General features: G+C 35.7%; 2 protein-coding genes across 3 annotated transcripts; both read left to right on the top strand.

Moving 5' to 3' along the window:
* Window positions 1-1,336: 1,336 nt before the first annotated feature.
* LOC110804924 (uncharacterized) lies at window positions 1,337-19,780 on the top strand. 2 transcript variants are annotated; one of them, XM_022010523.2, is made up of 19 exons: window positions 1,337-1,500; window positions 1,832-2,169; window positions 3,419-3,521; window positions 4,505-4,612; window positions 5,646-5,827; window positions 7,144-7,339; window positions 8,158-8,415; window positions 9,716-9,859; window positions 10,667-10,745; window positions 12,908-13,021; window positions 13,125-13,294; window positions 14,894-15,015; window positions 15,499-15,622; window positions 15,729-15,800; window positions 16,644-16,770; window positions 16,907-17,021; window positions 18,113-18,303; window positions 18,397-18,509; window positions 19,329-19,780. In XM_022010523.2, exons 2-19 carry the CDS (start codon window positions 1,868-1,870, stop codon window positions 19,584-19,586), a joined length of 2,778 nt encoding a protein of 925 aa, XP_021866215.1. In that variant the 5' UTR covers window positions 1,337-1,500; window positions 1,832-1,867; the 3' UTR covers window positions 19,587-19,780. The 2 variants fall into 2 exon arrangements, with proteins under 2 accessions (XP_021866215.1, XP_021866216.1); XM_022010524.2 differs by having other exon boundaries at window positions 1,386-1,500; window positions 1,837-2,169.
* Window positions 19,781-21,998: 2,218 nt separating this feature from the next.
* Window positions 21,999-25,434, top strand: LOC110804919 (eukaryotic peptide chain release factor subunit 1-3). The gene is made up of 2 exons (XM_022010517.2): window positions 21,999-22,159; window positions 23,883-25,434. Exon 2 carries the CDS (start codon window positions 23,911-23,913, stop codon window positions 25,219-25,221), a length of 1,311 nt encoding a protein of 436 aa, XP_021866209.1. The 5' UTR covers window positions 21,999-22,159; window positions 23,883-23,910; the 3' UTR covers window positions 25,222-25,434.
* The last annotated feature ends 595 nt before the right edge of the window (window positions 25,435-26,029 follow it).

The following is a 26,029-nucleotide window of genomic DNA, read 5'->3' as shown; positions in this document are numbered from 1 at the left end:
TAGGTATTACGGAGTACTCCTTTGTCCCTATTTGTTTGCCCCATATGCTATCACAAATTCTTATTTACAATGGTTGTACAATAATTATTGCACAACGGAGTAAAAGTTAACTCAAAATGCTTAAAAGTTATGCTTATATGTGTAAAAGTTATCTAATTTTTAGTGATAAGTTTTTTCATTTTAATAAAATTTATTTCTTCAAAATCTCTAATAATGTATAAAATTAATCATTTAATCCTTTAAAATGTTTATCTATCAACTTTTTTTTACCAATATAAAAGTTAATCAAAACTAGATTAAAGTTACAAAAAATGGGTTAAAGTTATTTTGGTGTACAATAAATTTATTGTACACCTTGTGCGCGCAAGACTTTTTGATATTCTATTTTAGTCCATCCTTAAAAGATCGTCTCATTTCCTTATATAGTAATAGGTCTCTACCATTTACTCCACTTACATACACTCATAAAAGTTAAAAAGACAATATTATCCCCATTTCTTTGAATTTTTTTGGTACAAGCCTTAATAAAGCACATTTAGGCATTTAGCCTATAGGGCAAACAAATAGGTACGAAAGGAATAGCCAATTATAAACTCTTCAATTTAATTAGGTATTAGCCAAATATAAGAACTTACAACAATGATATGCACAGATGAATGGTGTGGGTGAAATTAGTTGAACATAATAGTAGTTGGAACACTGAGAATTACCAATACGCTTAACAAACAAAAACGAAAATAAAATAGAATTAAAACTAGAACACAACTCTAAAATGTCTTCAATAATTAAAAAGAAAGTATTTGTTCCTCTTCTTTTTGGAGTGCCTAGACGGTTGGACCACCACAAACAATCACTCTCCAATACAATACTATATGAGAAATTTTAAGTGAACATTAAACATCTCAAGAGTTGACTTATATAATAGAGATTTATTTCCCGTTAAAAAAAATTGTATCTATACTAATATATTAAAAGGTGTTTGTGAAAACGTATATGTGTCACGTAGGCTCGATCGAACATCAAACCTCATGGATTAAAAGTTTCACTTCCTACCATCTCAACTAGCTACAATGTTTGTCATATTTTCACATATAAATGTAAAATACAATCTTTTAAAATTGGGCACATTTTTCGAAACGTAAACCCGACTAAAAGTAAAACCCGGAGCAACGCCCGGGCCACACACTAGTTTATTAACTAAAAAGTGCAAAATAAAGAGATTACTCTAATTTGAATATGGCAAATCTGAAATTTTTGTTTAGTTTTAGCCATAAAATATACTTTCTAGGCTTTCCAAAGAATTAAGTACATTATAGTTTAGGGCTCACACTATACGTACATCGGGTAAAATTTGTTGGGCTTAAGGCGGCTTTGTGTTTATGTCCCCGCATATGCCTCCATTCTAAACGGGCAGTATCGTGGAAGTTGAAACACTTTTGAAAACAGCTGACTGGTTCATGACGCACTAAGCAGCAGAATAACTCTGTTGTTTCATTTCTTGTAAGTTCAATTCCTCAATCTTCACTTCTCCTTTACGAAATTGCATTACTCCTATTTTAGCCCATTCAAATTCCGAATTTCATATTCTTTAATAAGAACCAAATTTTGAAGCCATCTTCAATTCAATTTTGCTGTCTTGATATTCTTTCAAATTGGACGTTTCATTGTTTCAATTGCACCTTCTTATTGTAATTGTAATTGTAATTCAAATTAAACCCTAATGTAGTAAAAGGGTTTGAATCATTCTGCTTAATTTGGTAGTTTTAACATGATTGCAAGTAACGGTTGATTTATCATCTGGGCACAATTGACATCCCCAAATTTGTTGCAGGGTAGCTTGATTATTTATTTATTTATTATTATCTGAATGGAGAGCGAAGATGGGTTGAAGGAAGACACCCCCTTTGAGGAGAGAGAAGAAACAGATGGGGGAGAAGATGATGAGGAGGAAGAAGAAGAAGACGGCGGTGATGATGACGGCGAGGAGGGAGAAGGTGAAGAAGGTGAAGGTGAATTGGAGGAAGAAGAATTTCCAGTAAGATTTGAAGGGGAAATAAATCCTTTGGATTTTGTTACTTCTGAGGTTCAAGTTTATCAGAAGTTGGAACAGTTTGAGTATAATAAAGCTTTGGCTGTGAAGAAGCGCAAGGCCACTGCTGATATTCAAGGGTATATCACTTTTTTTTTTTGCAATGTGTTCATTTTTGTCATTCCTTTTGTGATTGTCTAATCTTAGAATCAGTTTTCAATTTGATTGTTTGCTGCAACAAGAACATTCTAGAACGAATAGCAAATTCGAACCAACTTTTTATTTGGGGTGGGGGGTTTTGTATGTGGAAAATTAAGTGTATTCGTTATCTTTGCATGAACTTGACTTATCAGGAATTATTGTAGGTATGAGTTGAACTTGGGTAGCCCTTGTTGGAGCTTATAATTGTCTAATCTTAGAATCAGTTTTCAATTTGATTGTGTGCTGCAACAAGAATAATCTGGAACGAATAGCACATTCAAACCAACTTTTTATTTGGGGGTGGGGCGGTTTTGTATGTGGAAAATTAAGTGTTTTTGTCATCTTTGCATGAATTTGACTTATCTGGAATTATTGTAGTTGTGAGTTGAACTTGGGTAACCCTTGTTGGAGCTAATCTGGATTCATCGGAACCTATTTCTCTTGAATTGAGTTTATTTATGATGATGACACAAATATGTTAACAGCCTTCACGCTGCTCCAAAGGATTGCGGAGATAGTATTCAAGAGTGACTAGATAGAATATGAAACTGTATATGATAGACACTTGTTTGGGATAATGTGTGTTTACTGTTTAGCATTTGCGAATTGGTGTTATTGATACATTGTCAACTATGCACCTATTCATTTTGGTACTGGGGAATTGGCTACCATTTATGCTCCTATTTGAAAACGTTAAATGCTTCACTTTGCCTGAATGGCCAATCCGAGATCTTTCCACCATCATATATGCCCTCAATTTCCCCTTCACTGTTACATGTGCATAAGTATAAAGTCTTCTAATTTAATGGATCACTCAATTAGAAAATTCATAATGCTTTCCAGCAATATGATGGAATTTTCACCTCAGGTGGATATGTTAGAGTTAATAATGTAATAGGAGTGCAAAGTTATTCAGCTTTCATCTAATCAAGGTATTATCTTGGATTTGGTGATCAGTTAATAGTCCTTTTTTGTGTAACTTAATGTGGCAAAAATGCAAGAATCTTAAGATTTGTTTAGTTCTCCTTTTTTGTTTGTAGGTTGTTTCAATTTTAATCATTTTGACAAATCACATGCATTAGCTCAATCTTCTTGTAACTTAAGGTTCCCAGGGTTATACTTGACGTCATTTGGAATTTATCTGATGTGGGTCAAAATTGAAGTTTTACAAATTTTTTATTTCGGCAGAGAAGGGTCTGTTAAGACGGGGAGGCCGGAGGCCAGCACTGAATCACTCTTTCAAGAGTTACATGAGTCTATGGTAAAAAGTGCCAGGCGAAGATCTAAAAAGGTATTTATATAGTAAATGGGACACTGTTTTTTGTCCTTTGAGTATCTTTGGCGTAGTCTTTCTTCAATAAAATTTTCTTTTTCTGTTAAGAACATAACATTGTGTCTGAGGATTAAGGGGAAATGGTAACTAGGACATGGATGGATTAAATGTCGGAAGATCCAAAGTTATTTGTGATGCATAAGCAATATTTATTAAACTAAACAATATTCTAATTATGAAGGCGCTTATGGAATTGCTTATGAACTCTATTCTGGAATGGAAGATATGTTATTGGCTGCAATTACTTACCTTCACATGGGTTTAATGAATTGGTTGCACATTAGGATGGGAAGAAATCTATTGAGATCATATCGTGATACTTAGTTTTCTTCTATCAGTATTGGCTTCATGCTTGTATCTATAAAGAAATGCTGTTTATTGTAGCACGTGGCAGAAAGCTTCATGGCCTTCATCTCCCATGTATTGAAATTGTTTGTGCCCACTATTAGTGTTTTCATTCAAATTCCCACTGGTAAGACGTAGTTGGAATTATCTGTTTGTTTTCTTTGGAGACTTATTGGGTGATGTTGTTACACTTACATGGTGTTGAAAATCTTGAAATTTCTTACTTCACTTCTTACAATACCTGGCATGACCTTGCTCTTCCCTTTCCTTCTAATTTTAATGTTTGTCTTTCAGTGTGTGTAATTTGGAGGCACTTGGCTGCATTATCATGGCAGGATTTTGTAGTTGCACTTTGTTACCCTTGATATAGTATACTTTGAAAATGTGAGGCTATTAATATAGCAGGCTGGCTATGTATTAAAGTTACTTTGGGCTGATCTATAGTTTCTCATTGCACCTTCTTCATGTGGTGACATACTGACATGTGATGTAATATATGATGAAGGATGTTGATCTCCCCTGGCCCTATTGTTGTTTCATTTCATTTTTTTTTTTTCACATCTCAAACTATTTTCTTATTTCACTTTATACTTCAGCCTAAGAAGAGAGGGAGGCGTAAAGGATCAAGAAATAAGCTTAGCCCTGAAATCACAAAGAAGATCGGTGATGCTAATCTTCATTATGCTCATGGCCGTTATGAAGATGTATGTGTTGCTCTATTGAACATTTTCTCTTCTTCTAATTCAATTTAGTTGCAAGGTGAATTTGTTGAATTGATGATCGTTTGGTTAAATTGATATTTTCTTTCTTGTTTTTTCGCATTGAATTATGACTATTCATGGTCTAATATTTTATGTCATTCTTTGAATTTAAATTTTGATTTTTGTGGATGATTTTAGAAAGATTTTGTCCTTATTCTGTCTAACACATTCCTCAAAGTCACAAGATCAATAACTACTATCTAATTTTGTCCCACAGTCCCATCTCTCATGTTTTGAACCGATCTGACCAAGTCTCTTCTTCAGTTCTTTGTGTGGTTGCCTGCAAGCTACATACTCTTCTGTCATTTATAGTCTTCCCTGCAAGTGTTCAACTTTTGAACGATTTTACATTGTGCTGATGTATATGGAGTACATTAACATGTCAAACCAATTGTGCACTCTGCCTCTGTCCCTTGCCATACTTTTCTTTGGCTACCACTTCTTTATCAATTTTTCCTTTCTGAACCAAACCAAACAATGCCTTTCTCTGTTGTTTGATGGGTGCAACCTACACACTCTTGCTTAGCTTGCAGTTTCCCCTGGAAGTGTGAACATTGAGCACATGATAGTGTGCTGATTTATCATATATTTGCTGATGCAGTAACTTGTCATATGAATTATGTTTTGTCAGTCTACCCCTTCCCTTGTCCATTCTGGTTATTACTTCCTATATATCTTTATCACGTCTACATCTTCACCTCTTTAGAATTCAGACCCAGTCTATGGCGTGGTCAATCCTGGATTACGCTTCTCTTATTTATGGCGTAATCATTATTGTCAGTTTGTTTCACTGATATTATTGTTGGTTTTGTGTTGTCCATTATTATTTCTCATAATATTACTTAGCCTTTTCTGTCCTCCACTAATGTCAGTATGCTTAATTCAGCTTATAGTTTAGGTGCATTTCAGTTCAATATTTCTTCCGTTTCGACTTAGTTTATTTAGTGTTGTTAACTTTCTGGTCATTTTGTTTTAGGCTATCAGTTTGTTGACTGAAGTGGTTCTGCTGGCCCCAAATTTACCGGATCCATATCACACACTTGGTCTCGTATATAACTCCATGGGTGACAAAAAGAAGTCTATAGGTTGCTATATGATTGCTGCATTCTTGGGTCCAAAAGAATCATCTCTTTGGAAACTGCTTGTGTCTTGGTCCTTGTAAGTATCCGTGAAGTTTTTATTGTTCTTTGCACATATCAGATACTCAAAGACAAATTTTTGGGTATGTTTTGAATTCGCCGAATTATTTGGAACAACGAAGAAAATCGCCTATCTAGAGTGCTACGTCTTTGCCGCTTACCAGCATATCTTTTCAACATAATGTGGGTTTCTAGGGCGCAAATCTACCATGTTGTTAGTAGTGGATGAATCCAGAAAGTTTATTGGTAGAGGTCAATACCCATTGGCCTTTATCATCTAAGGGTAAACATTCAAAAGCAGATGAAGAAAACCAGAATATAGGAATAAGTAACAATGCATATGTTGAAATAGCAAATGAAAACTAAGATTAAAATATTTACTGCACCTCTTACAATGTGACAGATGGAATGAGGAGAGTAAGAAAGAGAGAAAATTGGCTACAAACATTTGGGGAAAGATCCACTTTCAAATTTTATGTAATGGAAAATCTGATATAGATGGACAAAGTAATGGATTACCAGTTTACCACCCTCTAACTCTAAGTATGTGTTTTTTTTCTGTATCCACTATTTATCACCCTCAATTACTCACATACTTAAGGGTAATGAGAGAGAATGAGAATCCATGCAAAATTAACACATACTTGGGAATAGATCCATTCACTAGGGACTAACATACTAAATTGTAGACGTTTATTAATATTAACTCTATGTATCACCTTATACCAAACCGGACATTAAACATCTTTCATTTTTTTGAGGACTTAGCCTATTTCGGCTTTCTTTTTGCGACACTGCTGCTATGGGTCTTGGTGCTGTTGATATATAAAGCTGAAGTCCGTGGGCCATTTTTTGTCTTGAAATGGTTGGCCACAATGCATTGCCAATGCCCTACCAGACCAATTGTCACCTTACTAGACTGAGGGGTCATGGATACTGCAAATATAATCGCAATACCCCTACGTGGAAGAACAGAGCAACTGTGATATAAATTGAACCAACTTAGCCCGACGTTTTTGTAAATGATTGGTAATCTCCAAAGTCCAAATTGACTTTTAGAAGGGTCGATGTAAGCATTGAAATTGAAAAGAGGAGCCTTGAATGACTAATTCTATCAACCTATCATTTACCTTACTTCTGTCTGATGTTGGATACTCATGACTGTCATGAGGTGTCCTAAGTTTGTAATGTACTTGTTTATGGAATTATAGGATTGGTTTTCTTTTAAGATCACTTATAGAGATTTTCAAGAGTCATGCTCCATCATCGGATACTTCACTTCTTTATTGTTTATTGACGATAAATTTACCTGACTGGATGTAAATTTTCATGCAGGGAGCAAGGTAACATCGGGCAGGCTTGGTATTGTCTTTCTAAGGCAATTACTGCTGATCCAGCTGATATTACACTTAGGTACCATCGTGCTTCACTTTACATGGAAGTAGGAGATTATTCAAAGGCTGCTGAATCATATGATCAGATAGTTCAAATTTCTTCTGATAACATTGAAGCACTCAAGACTGCAGCAACGGTTTCATCTTGATCCTTGTCTTATTTGTATATTATGAATCTTTTTTTTTTATTTGTTTCTGATGGCTTGAGCTTCCGTATCACTTATAATGTTTGGCTTGTCTTGCTACACCCTGCTTCATGGCTACTGACTTTTAGAACATGTGGTGCTTCCTACTCTTTGGAAAGAGTTGATCTGTTATAGTAGGAAATTTTCCAATTGAGATGTCAGAGGCTAGCACCAAGGGACAGGGATCTAAACTTTTGGGGTTATCTACTCTATGAACCTTTAATGTCATTTGGTATTACTAGAGGAGAATAAAAATAGAGGAGAATAAAAAATTGTCTAACTCTTTTTTATATAAATATTTGTTAATTTGTTTATAATAAATTAAGGGGCTAGGGTGACATTGTGACTATCACAGCCATTTTGCTATTGTATTGTGATATGTGATTTCCCGGATAAAATATGTTGCCATTTTACAATTTTCTGTTATTCATGCTTTCTCATAATCTCATCTGGAGACTAAAATTCTAGGATGTCACTGCTTTGTGTATAGTTGTGAATTTTCGGCATAAGATTACAATATTACATGCATTTATTTGGATCAGAGGACATTGTATGAAATGTCTTCCGTTTCATGATGTTTGTCCTAATTTGCTTTTGACAAAGAAAAAAGAGAAATGGAGAACAACTAGGAAGGACGTTTAGTGAAGCAGTGTATAGGACTAAGTATGTGAAAGGTACCAAAATAAAAAGGAGAACGAACATTTTCATTGGGAGGGTGTAATATTTTATTTGTCGAAGATGGTAACTTCTTGACTTGCTTTCTTTTGCAGTTGTACAAGCGATCTGGCCAGATTGAACGTTCTATTACAATCTTGGAGGACTACCTTAACAAGCATCCTTCTGAAGCGGATCTAACTGTGGTTGATATGTTGGCTTTATTCTTCATAGAAAACAATTCGTTTACTAAAGCGCTTGAGCACATTGAGCATGCAAAGAAGGCCTGTGGTTTAGTGAAAGAGTTTCCTTTATGTCTGAGAGTAAGAGAAGGCATTTGCCATGCTCATCTTGGAAATTTGGAGAAAGCAGAGGTATGTTTATTAAATAATACTGTAAGCATTAGCATTCAAAATCAGTTTATCTGTGAAATTGGTAATCAACTATTCGTCAGAGATTGGTGATCTACGGTTGAAAGGTTTTTGGTTTTTTAATAGGCAAAATTCTTGTACAGTAGAATCGAGAATGATATTTTCATGAGTCACTTTCTGAAATATGAAGTAGTTGAAGACGATTGCTGATTTTCTATTTTACTTTATTTTGCTGATATTTCATTTGTAGACTTCCTTGTTACAGATTAACTTGACAGAACATTCTTTTTATTTCCTTTGACCCTAGTTAAAATACATGAATCCAACACTACTTTTAGCAAATCACTTTGGTTACTTGTGATACTTCGAATGAGTTAGAGAAACGTCGGACATTCTACTTTTTCTGTGTTTTCTCTGTTACTCCATATGATATGTTTAATCTAAAAGGAATTGATAATCAGGGGAAGTTCAAGTTATTGGTCACTAGTATCTTGGATGGGAACTCCTTATTTTACCTTTTTAAATCTACCGCTCATTTCTCCACACTGTATCCAGTCACAAAATTGTTGTCCAATTACCGACATTCTACATCCCGCAGATTAGATCATGGACACAATGCACATATGCACCATAAGAACACAAGTGCACATTAAAGAACATGACATTAATGTACGTGAGATAAATTCCTTTTTATAGCAATAAAATCAACAAATTCCATGTTCTTTTACGTATGCATAGTGAGCATCATGTACATGTGTTCGTAGTCCAAGCTTATCTTTTGAAGTTTTTTTTATATGTTCTTTTATTTTTTTGGTGTGGTTGGATTCTTGTTTCCTCTCCAGTGACCCGATAAGAGGGTCTAGATGGCTGGTTTTTTTCCGGTTCTTTGAATTGTTGGATTATAGTATTCGTTTCTTGCTTTTGATTTTAGAAACACACACAGAATGTCATAGATTCAGAGGGTGTCTAAGACCTTTTGTTGGAACGTTAGGATAGCCACACTGTTGAACCGCCTCATGTTGAGCCTTGAATTTCATCTGTTCTCTAATGAAACACAATGATTTCAAGAAGGAAGAATCTTTTATCATCAGCTATCTATCTATTTCACCTGAAGTTTCTTATGTAGCTCATAGGGGGTCAAGTATTTTTTTAATATAGAGATTGTATTTCATGGAGATAGCAGTTTCCAAAAACCATGCTGGTTGCCTAATCGGGAGACCTTATGTAGTTATGGTTTAAATGATATTGGTATCTCTACACATGTTGGATTATTTTCCCACTAAATCCTCCCGATGGTGTACAGATTTGTTTCACTCTTCTGCAAAGGGAAAATGCGGAGCAGCAGGTGGAGTATATAATGGCAGTAGCCAACTCATTTGTGAATCTGCACAAACATGAGTTAGCATTGAAGTACTATCTGATGTTAGAAGGCTGTGTGTCAACAAATGTAAGATAACTTACTACTGTGCCCAGAGTTTTACCTTCATAGCTGTCTAAAATTTTCTTCAATTACTTTGTGTGTGCTAGCCACCTAGTTGGTGTTATATGACCATATTCTTATGCTATTCGCCAAGTGGCAACAATTTCCATGTTTTTAGTTGAAAATGAAGTGTCAAGTGCCCATAACTAAACTGGAGTGTCGAGGGCCCGACATGGGTACTTGAGGTGAATGGAAGAGTCTGAGTAATATAGGATTTGAACTACATATTTCCCTGATTCCCTGCCACAACTTGAGAGAGAGCCTAGTTAGAGGGTATTGGAGTAATGATGTATGGGCCGTATGGTTATAGTAAATAGTATGTTCCCATGAGTTTCTTGAAGGTTAATGGGCTATGTGTTTCGAATTTCATGACGTCCCATCATAACGAAAGCATTATAAACGTTTGAAATGTGTAGGTTGTATTATGCAGTTAGATAAGGAACAAATAATTGAGGGATTTATGCATGTAGTTTAGTAGATCAAGATTTAGGAGGGGTCCAAAACTCAGAGTTTAACTAGCTTTAAATGTTAATGATGAGAAATGAAATGCATGTCTACACAGTTAAAAGGATAACTAGACCAACTAAAAAGGCCTGTTTAATGGTAAAGCAGTCTGCCTCGTTATTAAATCTTTGACGTGCAACAATGCAATTGGAGTTGTGCCTTATTGAGAAACCCTTGAGAGCTATGTGAGGTGTTGGTTTCTTTCTTATTTTCCTGGCTTAATTTATATATTTTTTTTTTTTTCAAGATTTTTGTGTTTCATTTTGTTAGGAACTCGTAAGTTTGAAAACTGCTCACTGCTACTTAGCTTTGAAAAAAGCTACTTCAGCTATCCAGTTCTTCTACAAAGGTTTGCAACTTTTCTGAAGCTCTTCTCCTAAGTCTTCTTTAAGCTTATAGCCTTATAGGCATGAATTTAATCAATATAGTGCCTACTTTTAAGAAGTGGACCAATCAGTTTCACAACTTGATTTGAACTGAGTTATTCTTATTACTCACTCGTGTACTATTTAATGCAGTGCTGTAGTGTTATAGCTGTTTGATATTCATTATTTTGCGGAGCTATTAATCTAACCTTCATTTATTTGTTAGATTAATTTAAGATTAGGAACCCGGTCTTAATAGTCGTGCCATATTTGATTCATGGTTTGATACAAGTTGGGATGAACTAGGTATCAGGTTTTCCTCACGTCTTTTCAATAATAGGTTGGGTTGAACCGATTTTAATTGTTTTCCTTAGGGCAGAGTTCATAACAACTTGAGATGAATTGAGTTTCGAGTTTTTATTGGTGTAGACCTGTCGGGTCAATACAAGTCATGTTAAATTGGGTTTCTGATTTCTAGCGACTTAGGTCAATAATAGGGTCGGCTTGGATTATACTAGGTGGGTTATGCCAATAGTAGGTTGAATTAACTTGAATTTCGGTTCCCCTTGGGTCAGGTGCGATTCAGAGTTTAGTCTCAAATACTATAAAAATTTTGGGTGTTGGGTTAAAGGGTTGGGTTTGGTTCGATTTTGGGTTGATCAATTTATCAGGCTTTATCAGGTTGGGTTATTGTTGATTTCAGGTAGGTTTATCGTGTCGAGTCAGCCTTTTGAGTTCTATACGAAAGTATGTGAATCCTCAACTTGACAATCTTGCACCACCTAAAAAGTTTAGCCTTTAAAATTTAAAAGAGTTACTAATCATGCCACAATCCTACCTTTAAATTTTAAAAGAGTTACTAAGTCTCAATATGTCACACAAGATATTTTCTACACTTGCAGGACAGGCTCTTATATTTGTAATGAACTCACAAACACCAGGAAGATCACTGGAATAAATGGGAAAAGGATGATTGATTGATATTGCTGAAAACTGACTTACAGGAACAAAGTAACAGCTTGAGGCTGTAAATCTCCACTAGTGACTTTATGTCACAACTCTCTAATGACTTAACACAAATCACAATGCCTACTACTACTGCTCTCTACCCTTTAAATAGCTACTACAATTGTACTACATCCCACCCACTAACGTTGTTGCTGTTGGTGCTCTTTGTTGCTGCTGCTGCAGTTCTTGTCTGCTAGTGCTTTAATGGTTTTTGTCTTCATTCCCTTAATTTCCTCTGTCCTCTTCTGGTGTAGGTAGTTGGTATTGTTGCTTCTGCCTAGTCCTCTGCCAAGTCATCACAATATTTTCATGAAGTTAATTATTAACTAATATGAGCTAATAAACTTCAGTTTTGACACAGTAGATTTATTTTTAGCCATCCTAAAACATATAGGCCGTTTTCTAATTTTAGTAATTAAACTTTGAGTTTTCATGTTACCTTGTTACTCCCTCCGTCCCTTAATACTCGCACCGCTTTCCTTTTCGGGCCGTCCCTTAATACTTGCACCGCTTCTATAAATGAAAATTTGTATCAATATTATATTATTTCTCACACTTACCTACTACCCCACCTACACCCCTATTCTTTACAAAAAGTTATTTAAAAATTCACATCCTCCACTCACCACTCCCCACCTCTTACACATATCCCACTAACAATATTAAAAAAATACCCCACCATCAACTAACGCCATTAAATTATTAAGTCAATTCAAATGTCTTAAACTCCGCACCGGTCAATACGGTGCGAGTATTAAGGGACGGAGGGAGTATTAACTTGTGACAGAAACGTAAAATTTGAATATTGGAAATAGTTATGGCATTTTAATTTAATTTCTTAAAAATGATTCAAGTCAAACATAGTCAATTATTTAGAAACGGGGTGAGTATTAGTTTTGATTATATTGTTGTAGTGTTAAAAGTTGAAAAGTTTTAAGTGGTAGGCATAGCTAGATATTGCCTTGTGTCTAAAGTATTGGTCCCAACTCCTTTCAAAAAAAAATGCTTCATTGAGACTGCTATGTGAAATGTGGATCTATTTTAGCTAAGAATGTCTGATGGCATATACTATGATGGTTAAAAAAATTATGTGGTTGGACTTTCTTATTGCTTGCTATTAAGTAGTTTCTCATCACAGGATTACAAGCAAGTGAAGATGACATTGATGCTCGTTTAACTCTCGCTTCTCTTCTCCTTGAGGAAAACAGAGAAGAAGAAGCGGTTGAATTACTTTCACCTCCACCTAAGACAGGTAGTGGTGTACCATGAATCTTGCATTGCTTTTTGTCCTGATGAATTTTTTGGGGATCAGGTTACGGGACATCCTCTCATGTGAAATAATTCTCTTTTTCAAGTATTATCAAAGGACGTGCACGCAGATAGATCAGAACCTTGGTGGCTTAATGTGAAAGTGAAGTTGAAATTAGCTCATATTTACAGAACTAAAGGGATGCCTGAGGCCTTTGTTGAAGTGATCTACCCCATTGTCCATGAATCACTAGAGATTGATTCGATGCATCAGAAGGTACTTTTCTCTGAAATTTAGCTTCTGTAAGTTATTGTCTCTTGTTCATGCATCCATACAACTAGACACACACGAATGTACTTGCTTGTATCCATACCTGTGGTCAGTCATGCCTTTACGTTCAGTATCTTAACATACTGGCGTGGCACATGCATCTATTTGGAAATTGTTTACATTCTTGAGGAAAGTTCTGCACCTAATAGGCTAATAATCAAGTATTGTGAGCTGTTTTGTCTTGCCATGTTTGAACAGTAATATTTGTGTTTCTTTTTCTTTTTGGCAATTGACATTCTAATTCAACATCAACAACCACCCTTTAGTGTGGATAATACATAGGGTTTAGGGAGGTGAAGACCTGTGCAACCTTACTCTAACTGGTTTTGGGACTAGTACATAGATTTTGTCTCAAAGACCAACTCGAGTCCATTTTCATCATGGGTTTATTTTTTATTATTGGATATGTGCTTCTATTGGTCTTTTCGATCACTGAGCCGGCTGGTATCTATAAGATATTGACACTGTACATTTAGTGAAAAAACACGAAGCATAAAAATAAGGAAATGATGGTGGTTGACTAGAAATATGAGGAACAAGTGTTTGTTCTCTCCCTTGTATAGATTGATATTGAGTATGAACAGATGATAAAGTCTAGAACTAGATAACAGCGAATGTGGAAATGGGAGGAAGTTTTTATTTGCTTGGTGTTTGAGTTAAAATTCTAAAAACAAGGTGTTGTGTGATATTAATCCTTTCCTATGGCCTTCTGTTCCTTATGACATGCCGCCATTTCCTGATATCTCGTCTTAGGTTGCTGCTACTTTTGTTAGTGAATGCTATACTCCCTGCCTTATGCTAGTTCCTCTATGAAACTGCTGGTTTTGTTTGCAACTATAAAACTTGGTTAGGTTGTTTGGTTTTAGGATGAAAGAGAAAGGAGCATGGGGGAGAAGGGAGGTTAAATATAGGGATGCTGCTTGATTTGTGATCCTCTTGGTTGAGTGACTAGCAAGAGCGATGGTGGTTAGTTGGTGTCCTTTGTGAGAGAGAATGGGAAACGGGAACAAGGAGTGTAAATCTTGTTCGATAGATTAGGAAAATTGGGGCTCTGAATCCGGATGAGATATGATAACTTGCATTGTTGGGCTCATTCATAATGGAGCTGTCTTGATCAATCCATATACAAACATACATTTATGTCCTTGTCATGTGGCTGGGTGTTTCTGTGTGCATGCTTGTTTGTTCGTGTGAGTTTTTTATGGAATCCCGGACATTTACCCATTGACTGTACTTTTGTACCAGCAACTAAGCAATCTCTAGCCGCTTCCTCTTCCATTTCCTTTGTAATTAGGGCCATAGTTTTGCTTCAGGTTTCTTTACGCTTAACCGGTAAATAATTAAATACAGACTTGTGATAAGCTCTTTATGGGTTATACATTTATACATGATTTTCAGCAGAGCAAAGTACCTTATATCTATCTTTGTATATGCTACATGCTATAACTATTGTTGTCACGCTATCTATCGAAATGCATAATTGCGTATAGCATTCCTATTAATTATCTTTATAAACTGTGTTGGCCTCTTTTCAATATGTTCCAGGCAAAACAGAGGAAAAGACTCTCCATGAATGAACTATCTGAGAGAGTTAGTAAGGTTCTTGGTGATCATCAACCTGATTCTATCTTCGGCAATTTCAGAAAACCAGCTTCCAAAAGTGAGCTGTAAGTATGTGCATCCTTTTCTCTGAATCATACTGGAAATATTTTCTTCAATTATCTGGTGAATATGAGGATTTGCACTTCCATAACACTATTGATTTTATTTTTATGTTTTGTCCTGCTGAAACGTTTGCAATGATGTCATCAGTGACTACACACTGACAAATTAGTTTCTGCCACTATTCGCCTACAATTTTCTGTTCGTGTTTTGGGTTATTGGACTCCCTTTATTTATTTATTTTCTATGATTGCGAAATATGATAATTTCCCCCCCCCCCCCTGCATCTGTGGCACAGTGGCAGTGCCGTATACGAAGTAGATAATTATTTGGTATTTTTCTCTTTATACTACTTGTTTGGTAGTTTTCTGCAATGCCTTCACGGTTGAAGTTTGTGAATATAGATTAATTAGTGTGGGCCCTCAGAAAATTTTTGTTCTTATGGAAAGGAAAAATGAATTGCTTTTTCTTCTATGCTTGCATTTTAGGTTGAAAGCTAGTAGGGCTATGAAGTTGCTTAAAAAGAGGGCAACTACTAAAGAAGAGAAGATATCTGCTGCGATGGCTGCCGGAGTTGATTGGGAAAGTGATGATTCAGAAACTGATGTTCCGGTAAAAATGAATTTCAGCTTGGAACTTCAGTCTCTCTTGGTGAGAAATGCTAAAATAAAAAATTAATTATGAGTATTCATTGCACTTTTGTTTGGGATGTTTTCAGCAACCACCACTGAAGGAGCCTCCATTGCCCGATCTCTTCAAGGATGAGGAGCATTATAACCTCATTTCAGATGTCAGTCTTTATATCGTGGCTGCTTTACTTATGTTGCTTGCTTGAATAATTATTTTATTTTGATACCAGTGCTACTAGCCTACTACTTGCCAAATGCCAAGCATAATTTTCTTCAGTACTTTCTACGCTGTTCTATGCTTCCCCTGTCTTAGTACTCCTTTCTCTCTCTCTACATCTTTGATTTTACTGCTCTCTCAGTGATTTAGACATGTTAGGAAATACTGAAATCATGTAAATAAATTTACGAGGGGCTACTGAGTCACTGACAGGTATTTAATTGACTTCGGTTTTGGTCGACAGACTTGACACACCCCAGCTTGTGTTGTAGGGTAGAATTAGTAATCCCTTTGATCCTTATGTTGTAGGCTTCTCTCCTAATCCTAATGTCTTCCTCTGTCCAATAATGTTGGGTCAAACTTTGCAAACTTGACCTTATTTTGTAATATATAATTATGTATATACTTCGAGTAAGGAAAAACAATCATGTGGGATCTTGTTAGATTTGTATCATTGTGTATTTTCAACCTATCAACTTTTTAGTGTAGAAGTAATGGAATATATCCTGAAGATGATTAGCTTTCTTTTCTTTTTCTGGCGAGCTTGTGGTTTCCATTGACGTTAGATCTCAGAATTTCAGGCCTACCACCCAGAAAATTTAAGTTAAGGAGAATTCCAATAAGGATATATGCACTCGTATTCCAAGTTTGATCCGTAAATTGGCTGTTCATGTTACGAGTTCTTTTTTGCATCACTTTTTTGTATATTTGTGAAGTTTATTGTATGTTTATGTTCTGTTACTCCACTTGTTTGCCTGAACTAATCATCTGTGTGTTCTTGTGTTAGTTATGCATAGCATTGACATCTTTAAGAAGATATAGTGAGGCTTTAGAACTTATAAAGCTCACATTGAAAATAACTTACAAGACGCTGCCTGCTGAGAAAAAGGAGAAATTCCAGTCCCTGGGTGCTCGTAAGTGTTCAACACGATAATATTCTTTACAACTCTTCTTTAATTGTTGCATTCACAATTCCATTTCAAATTGAAAATTTTAAATGCCTAGTTTTATGTTGCTAACAAGCTGACTCTTGTATGTTCTGTGTTGCAGAAATAGCCTTGAACAGTACTGATCCTTCTGATGGATTTGACTATGTACGCTACATTGTTCAGCAGCGTCCACAGAGTATTGCTGCCTGGAATTGCTATTACCGATTAGTCTTAAGGTACATAAAACCACTGTATTGCTCTTAAAACCCTGTCTCCATGTTTATAGATTTCCAAGCTGTAACCCTACTGATTTTATAAGGCTCGAAACGCAGAATTCTATTACGAGGTCTATAAAGATGATTGTTGTTAAAATTGAGATTGTTTAGGAAGTTCAGAAAATATAAGTTAAGTTCATATTAGTTCTGGTAAGTTTGTTCCAATAAGTTCTACTCTTAACAAGTTCCAATGTGTTCATATAAGTCCAACATGCCCTTAGTGAGATTTTTTCACCTGGATTAAGTCTTTTCCTTGCCCTTTTTGATTTTTTAGCAACTGCCCTAGATCTATTGATCTTAAGTTTGACAATGTTATAGGTTATCTTATGCTTCTGTTTAGTCTGATCTCAGTTCATTTCAGTTTGCAGGAGCTATAGTATATACTGTTGATATACAGGCATAGTGTACAAAACCTACTAGTAGCATTCTCACTGCTCCTCAGATATACTATACGTAAAAAGAGACAAAAGACAACTGGAAGGAAGAAAAAGATACTGGTATTCTAAATTTTCAAAGAAATGTAGCACCAACAAAATGTTAGGTTAGAGACATTTTGGAAGTAAATGGTTCTAATGCCCTGGCGCCTTATAGGGTATAAGGGAAACATCGGAACTCTAACCTTTAAGGATCCAAAACAGTCCAAATTATCAAAAAATGAAGACTAATATACCGATTTTTACCAAATTTAGAGATTCCAAGACCCGGCCTGGAAGAACCTAAAATTTTGGGGAATGTATCCGGTGGTCATATAAGTCATTTTGGAACCATAAAAACCCACTAGTTGGTCACTTAAAGGCACAGAATAACCTTGATTCAACAAAAGGGTTATGTAAGAAATAGACTAAAGTACCATTTAAAAGCAAAAGTAAAAGGTTATAACCATCCAATATGCCTCCCGGGGCTTCATGGAGTATATGAGAAGCATCCGGACCTCTAATCTTTCCGGTCTGAAAAAGTATAAATTATCAAAAATGTTGAAACTGGTTAACAATAGTGCATATCCATGTTTTATTTGATATTCTGTCTGATTATTGTTCTTCATCTGGGTTTAGATTAGAGAATCGGCTCTCAAAGCACAATAAGTTCCTGCATCATATGCGAGTTGAACAGAAGGATTTGGTACCACCCATGATTATTTCTGGAAATCAGTTTACAATGATCAGTCAACACCAAGTAGCTGCCAGGGAATACTTGGAAGCGTATAAACAAATGCCAGATTCCCCACTGACCAATCTCTGTGTTGGTATGTTCTATGTAATTGAATCTGAACCTGATTATTGTGAGTGTGGTGCTAATTTTTATTTTCCCCATTCAACTGACGCTTCTTCCATTGCAGGGACTGCCTTGGTCAATTTAGCCCTTGGACATAGACTTCAAAATAAGCATCAGTGTGTCGCACAGGGCTTGGCTTTTCTTTACAACAATCTGCGACTTTGCGAAAATAGCCAGGTAAACTTTTTTATCAATAAATATGTTGAGTTGAATAAGATCACTTTCCTCTATCTGAGCATTCCCTTGCCCATGGTCATTCTTCTGTTAGATATTGCATTTTGGAAAACTACGTATTTAGGTGAAAGCATTGTTGTAAGAAATATTGGTGTATTCTGGCTTGTAGTTGCCACAGAAGTATAAAAGTAAAGAGCCTCCTTTGTGGTGAGACCATAATTTAACGTTCCAAAGCACTGGAAGTCTAACATTGTCTCTTTCTATTTATTCTTACATATAAATAAAAATTACTGTCCAATAAGAGAAGTCAGAGATGGATAAATATTACTTCGTACGTATGTTTACGTTGTAAGTTCTTATATTTTCTTACAATTTTATGGTCAAAAATTGAGTAAAAGTCAAATTGTAACAACTAAACTGAGACTGAGTAAGGAACAAAAAGAACGTAATTCCCATCTTATGTTGCTGAAACAGACAGTGTTTAGCAAGTCTTGAGAGAATTATCTGAACACGTCATGAAATTAAAGCAACATTAACAAAATCTAAAATGAACACTTTTAGTCCGAATTTGACATGAGTGATCACTACAAGCAGTTTTTCAGTGCCATGTTGATGCATGACGAAATTGAAGCAGATTTAGACATGAATATGACCTTTCCACTACTCTGTATTATTTGTCTGTTTGAGTTACCAATATAATATGTTTATCAGTTTGTAATACCAACATAATAACTACCCTTTAATATGTGTACACAATCTTGAATGTCACCTATATTAGTTATGTGGTGATATAGTACTAATCAAAGTCGGGCATATTTTCAGGAAGCATTGTATAATATAGCTCGTGCATACCACCACGTAGGACTTGTAACATTAGCAGCTACTTACTACGAGAAGGTCCTTGCAATTCCCCAAGAGGACTGTCCTTTACCAGAACTTATCAAAGATCCCACAAAAGGTCTAAAATCCGGCTATTGTGACCTCCGTAGAGAAGCAGCTTACAATTTGCACCTGATCTACAAAAGAAGTGGAGCCGTTGATCTGGCTAGGCAAATTTTGAGGGATTATTGCACCCTCTGATATCTATCCTATATACCCACTGTTTTTGCTCTTCCTTATTTAGTTCATGTTCATATATAGATGTCAGTGTTTTAGATGAAATGCCGAGATCCATCACACCCCGTTTTGTAGCTATTTAAAACGATAGTAATGATAATCAGTTCAAAAATTATTGTTATGGAAGTTTTGCAATGTTCATAGTAATGTTTGTCCAATTCTTATTGTTTCAAGTATTGTGTTTTTCTTCTTAAACACATTGTCTTCTTGCTCGGATTGGTTCGATGCCGTCCGAGAGTTCGAATTGTCTGATGAATCAGTCAGTAGAAAACTGTATTGGGATGGAAATGTCATGGTTACTAAACTATGTTTCTTGAAGGTTAATGTGCTATGTGTTTTAGGCAAAATAACATTGTGACATGAAATTAGAGATGTTGGGAGATATGGGAAGAGGTTATGAATTCTCATTATTTCTTATATTCATGGACCAATTTCAATTTGGTGGGATTCATTCACATTTTGTTCTACAAACATGTTATTAAAACTCTTTGTTACTCCGAATTTGGTGTATCTTACTTTTACCAAATTCAAAGAGATCAATAAACGTTGGATATGTGTTTTAGCCTTTTAGGCAACGAAATATGGTTGCTTCGTATATGGCTTCTCTTATACCTATGAGTCTATGAGTCTATGAGTTCTATTGGTCTTATATATTTCCTTCGTTCTTATTTACATGACACATTGGTTTATTCGAATAACTAAGAACTGTATCATGTCTGAATCTAACCATGCAGTGGTGGAGGATAGGGAAATTGAGGGATTCTAGTTGTTATGAAGTCGTTGATGGAACTGAGATCTCATTCAGAGAGGGGGGGGGGTCAAATGTCTGGAGTTTCCTTTTATATATTATACGAAGTATATGTTATACTCCGTGTTTTTTTTTTAAGGGAAGTATATGTTATATTAGTAGATCCTTAAGGACCATCATTAAGAAATGTTTGATTGTCTTCATTTTTAGGTTGGTAATTAAAGATCGGTTTTTAGCAAGGTACAGAATGTATTGTTGGTTATTCAACAAGATTTTGAAAATCTAGCTTTATTCAAGTAATGAATTGTAGCGAATTTAAAGAATTTTTTTCTCAATCTAAAGATCGTTCGATTTCAGTTAGTTCGCTTATACGGAATATCACACGTTAATCCATAAAAGAGAAACTCGAGGACCAAAAGAAAGATACGAAGTATATCAATTCTTCATTATCCCTAATGTTTTAAAACGAAAGGAAAAGAGTTAGAACCATACTAAATTCCAAAATATCTTTCTAGATAGTTCTCGTCTTCTCGGTGCCTCGACTATTCACAACAAGTGAAAAGCAGATCGATAATTTGAAGGAATATGTCCTTTAATCAAGATGGAAATCACTAAATATAGATTAGGATTAATAATGGAGATTAATAATCCGGTTGTTTAGGTGGTCATAATGTTTTGCTAGAAACCAATTATGATCTGGGGGCTAATTATTATTGGGCTACTACTAACATAACCGCGTCCTATAAGGTCACACAATAGAGTATTAGATATAATCAATATGACCCAAGGCCCATGATGGTCTTTGGTGTTGGATAGGATTTTGGAGTAGTTAAGGTTTACTAGGACTACTATGTTTTCTAATTCTACTAGAATTGGTTAGAGCATCCACAATGGTAAGCTAATTTGACAATTAGCTTATTATGCCACATAAGATTTCAAGCTATTTTATTGTCTAGCTAATTTATGCCCCAATGGCTAGCAACTAGCTTGTTATTTAAATTTATTCCACTTGTCCACTTGTAAAATTAATTATTTGGCAATTTTGAGAACTAGTTGTCAAGCAAATTAGCTTGTTTAAGCTAATTTGCTTGGCAAAGCTAATTTGTTATTTTCACTCCAATGGTCTAGCTATTAGCTTGAAACTTTTATAAATTTCAAGCTAGTCCCTAGCTACAACCATTGGAGATGCTCTTATCAAGCTATTATAAACGTTATAAATAGACATGATGACCATATGATTGAATACAAGTTGAATAAATCATTAACCTTATTCAATACTCCAAATCCGTCCCTTCCTTTAGTGAGAGAGAGATTTCCATCTTCTCCATCCGTTCAATCACGCTTGGGATTCTGTCTCCCAATTGGTCCTTGTTCGTATATTCGGGAATCACGCATCAAAGGTATATTTAACTACTCTATATTATGATTTATATTCATGAATGCGTGCGATTCTGTTAGATGTGAGAAAAATGTTTTCTACAATTCCGCTATTAGTATCTAATTCTACGTAATTATGGGGTAAAAACTAAAATCACATTCATTAGTATTTTTTATGAAATTACTAATTTGTTGCGCTTTAGGAAGGGATACTCTATTTTGGAAGGGATACCAATTTTGTTGTTGACTTGGTTAAACAAAAATATAATTAAATAAAATGTGCATAATTGAGAAACCCTAAGACCCTTTTACCCACACCACCCAGCCGTCCCCCTTTCTTCTCCAAAGCTCATTTACAACCGACGGCGGTGTGAGCTTTTCCCTCCCCAGATCCTCCCTTCTTCATTTCCAGGTTAATTTTCTCTCTCCTCTCCCCTTTTTAATTATTTTTTATCATCTTTTCTTCTGATTCTGTGAACACATGAAATCTGGGTTATTGGTGAATGATTAGAAGATTATCTTCACTTTTAATTGTAGGGTTTGCATCGAGTTGATTTGTTTCTTGTTGTTGATTTTCATTTTTTGATGAAATTCTGTCATTTTTTTGGTTCTGGTTTTCTGATTGTTATTATGTAAATACTGAAGTGAACTGCTGTGTGGATGGATTCATGTTAGGATTTGTGATTAATGATATGGTATTATTGTTAATTGCTTCGATTTTGTTTTGGAAATTGGCGAATTGCATGATACCCTTTTCAGCAGAATTTCCGAGTTGAAAGACTTGTCCTTAATTTAGCTGAAAAGGGGGTTTTAGCTTTTGATCTTGTATTCTATAGCTTTATGAGTAAGTTAATGTGATGGACTTGTGGGTAAGAAGGAAAGAATGGGGCTAGGGAATGCTGTAGGATGGCCATTCTTTAGTGAGCAGATCGATTTTACGGTTGGTTGGTGTTGTAGCGAAGTTAAAAACAATTGAATTGACACAAAACACTCATACCCAGATTAAAATGTGGGGAGTGCTGGTTGCCTGGTTGTGCGAATTTCTTTTACTTCTCTTCAATGGAGTATTTCACTTTGGGAATTTTTCTTGCTGTTTGATGCGATTAAAGAAAGTGACGTTTAGAAATGGATTTTCTTGTTAACTGAACAGATAATTTCTACCATCATATTTTGTACTGTTGCAGCTGTATATGTGAGAAGCAATCCCCAACTTATGAAGAACATGGGTTGTCCAAATTTTCTTGCGGATACTGGATGTTTGTAGTGTATTGTCATATTGTATATCATCATAGATTAGTATCGAACAACATCGGTTGAATTGTCATTTGTGTTATTGTGTTCCTATATTGAAGTGGCTGGATCTTGTGTTTGTAGTGTTCTTTTGGCTGTTTATTTGAAGTCACCAACCGTTTTCGATACTGAGTATTTGTATCTACCTTCCCTTTAAAGATTGTTTAACTGTTGTTGCTGAGATTCTGCTTGTCATAATTTTGATGTTGTATGAGATTATATGATTATTAAGTTAAAATAACTATATTCAGCCTAGGTTCACCGTTCACCTGTTACAAAAATGAACATTTAAGAATTGTTTGCAAATTCTTACTCAAGTCAACAGTGAATAGTTTCACTTCATAATTCTTAGGTATTGGCCTTTTGGGTTTGTGTCTTGTCTATATATTTGGATTAGATGATATTATCAACATTAAGAATAGGGCAGGACATTATTTTAATATGTAGTAAGGATGGATTGAGAAACAGGGACTTCAAAATAGAAATTGTTATGGTGCCATGGCCTAGTCCTAGTGGCGTTATCCCAGGTTCAAACTCCGTTGCCGCCTGATACCTAAACAAGAAAGGTTACTTCTCAGTTCTCTAACTTTGACGATGTAAAAAGAGAATTCAGTCACTTTTGACTGTGTCCAGTTTTATTTCTGTGAGTGAACTGAAGTGTTCATGAGCAAGGCAAGAAGACTTTAAATAACGCAGTGCCCAGTTCTTGCTATCATCTGTGATTTGTTGTGTTTTATTCATGCTCTATGTTTGGGTGAAGTGATGTCCCTTTCTATTACAATTGGCTTGGCATTTGGTGACAGTTGTTTCGCATTACTGATTGGTTAAGGCTCTGTGTTTTGCAGGTGATTATACTCAAAGTTCTTGTTTAAGATGTCAGACAGCCACGAGACTGACAAGAACATTGAAATATGGAAGATCAAGAAGTTGATCAAAGCACTTGAAGCTGCCAGGGGAAATGGAACGAGCATGATTTCCCTCATCATGCCTCCACGGGATCAGGTTGCCCGGGTTACTAAGATGCTGGGTGATGAGTATGGAACTGCTTCCAACATCAAGAGTAGGGTGAACCGTCAATCTGTTTTAGCAGCTATTACATCTGCCCAACAGAGATTGAAGCTCTACAACAAGGTTCCTCCTAATGGGCTTGTCCTGTACACTGGAACAATAGTGACAGATGACGGTAAAGAAAAGAAAGTAACAATTGATTTTGAGCCATTCAGGCCAATCAATGCTTCCCTGTATCTGTGTGACAACAAGTTCCATACTGAAGCACTTAATGAACTACTTGAATCTGATGATAAGTTTGGGTTTATAGTCATGGATGGTAACGGGACCCTATTCGGTACTCTGAGTGGTAACACCAGAGAGGTTCTTCACAAATTCACTGTTGATCTTCCGAAGAAACACGGCAGAGGAGGGCAATCTGCGTTACGTTTTGCTCGTCTTCGAATGGAGAAGCGGCACAACTATGTGAGGAAAACTGCAGAACTTGCTACTCAGTTTTTCATTAATCCAGCTACAAGCCAGCCTAATGTTTCAGGACTCATACTTGCTGGATCGGCCGACTTTAAAACTGAGCTCAGTCAATCTGACATGTTTGATCCTCGCCTTCAAGCAAAGATATTAAATGTAGTAGATGTTTCTTACGGTGGTGAAAATGGTTTTAACCAGGCAATAGAGCTCTCTGCTGAAATTCTTGCCAATGTGAAGTTTATTCAGGAAAAGAAGTTGATAGGGAAGTACTTTGAGGAGATCAGTCAAGATACAGGTAAATATGTGTTTGGTGTTGAAGATACACTAAAAGCTTTGGAGATGGGGGCTGTTGAGATACTGATTGTCTGGGAAAATCTTGATATCAATAGATATTCTCTGAAAAATGCCTCAACTGGTGAACTTCTTGTAAAACATTTGAACAAGGATCAAGAGTCGGATCAGAGCAACTTCCGGGACTCAGAGACTAATGCTGAACTCGAGGTGCAGGAAAAAACTTCGTTGCTGGAGTGGTTTGCTAACGAGTACAAGAATTTCGGTTGCTCCCTTGAGTTTGTCACTAACAAATCACAAGAAGGATCACAGTTTTGCCGGGGTTTTGGTGGCATTGGTGGAATTCTCCGTTACCAACTCGACATGAGAACCTTTGATGAACTTGAAGATGGGGAAACTTATGATGATTCTGATTAATCTAGTCACTCATCAACAACTTGAGCATCAACCAGACCTAAGTAGTTCATAAGTTCATAACAGATAAGTTGCTGCCCCGGGTTGAATTTGAGTTCCATTTTAAGGTTTTAATTTCAACATATTTCATGTCTGTGTAATACCTTTATCAGAATTCTTGTGCTCCGAGAATATACCATAATTGTGTTGAGGTTGATTATACCTGATTTTGATTGAGCTGTTGGATGATTCATATTCATGTTTAAATTTGTAGATTGTTGCATTGCATCAGGTGATATGGTATTATCATATAATTTTAAGGTAATGAAACTGTTAAAGGGTTGATAATCCTTGCTTTTTAGGCATTTAGAAGCTTGGTTTTGGCAAAAATTGCAAATTTTAAAGCTGTATTGCTTGAAGACTTGAAGTATTTACTTGATTAACAACAATAGAAGAATTTGATTGCAACTCTCTCTAGATCCCTTGTTTAACAATAACAAGAAATAATCACAAATGTTTGGGTGTAATGGAAATAAACCTTAGTTTTGCTATCTATCTCCGATCATCCAATTTCGTTAAGCATTACTTCTGCTAAAGCCTAAGACTATAACCCATGATTCCACGCGTACCATGAATCAATTTATCGTATGGAGTTCTCGGAATAAACTGTTATATTATCACTAAGCCAAACTTAGCTTGGTAATATTATCACTACGCCAAACTTAGCTTGGTGAGAATATGTGTTTGATTTTCTAGCCGAGGAAAATAGAATCAACCAGTCTAAATCCACATTTCAAAAATAAGATATTATGTGCATATTACATATGTATTG

This window comes from Spinacia oleracea, chromosome 5 (genome assembly GCF_020520425.1).
Source record: "Spinacia oleracea cultivar Varoflay chromosome 5, BTI_SOV_V1, whole genome shotgun sequence".
In the NCBI taxonomy this organism is placed as follows: Eukaryota; Viridiplantae; Streptophyta; class Magnoliopsida; order Caryophyllales; family Amaranthaceae; genus Spinacia; species Spinacia oleracea.
Note: the sequence above shows the minus strand (reverse complement) of the source record. Positions and strands in the feature narration are given on the sequence as shown.

Excerpts from the sequence above, each read along its gene's own strand:
- LOC110804924 (XM_022010523.2), top strand. The coding sequence starts at position 1,868 with ATGGAGAGCGAAGATGGGTTGAAGGAAGACACCCCCTTTGAGGAGAGA. Across the intron at positions 5,828-7,143 it reads CTGCTTGTGTCTTGGTCCTT|GGAGCAAGGTAACATCGGGC; the intron begins GTAAGTATCCGT and ends ATTTTCATGCAG. Across the intron at positions 15,623-15,728 it reads ATTCAGAAACTGATGTTCCG|CAACCACCACTGAAGGAGCC; the intron begins GTAAAAATGAAT and ends GGATGTTTTCAG.
- LOC110804919 (XM_022010517.2), top strand. The coding sequence starts at position 23,911 with ATGTCAGACAGCCACGAGACTGACAAGAACATTGAAATATGGAAGATC.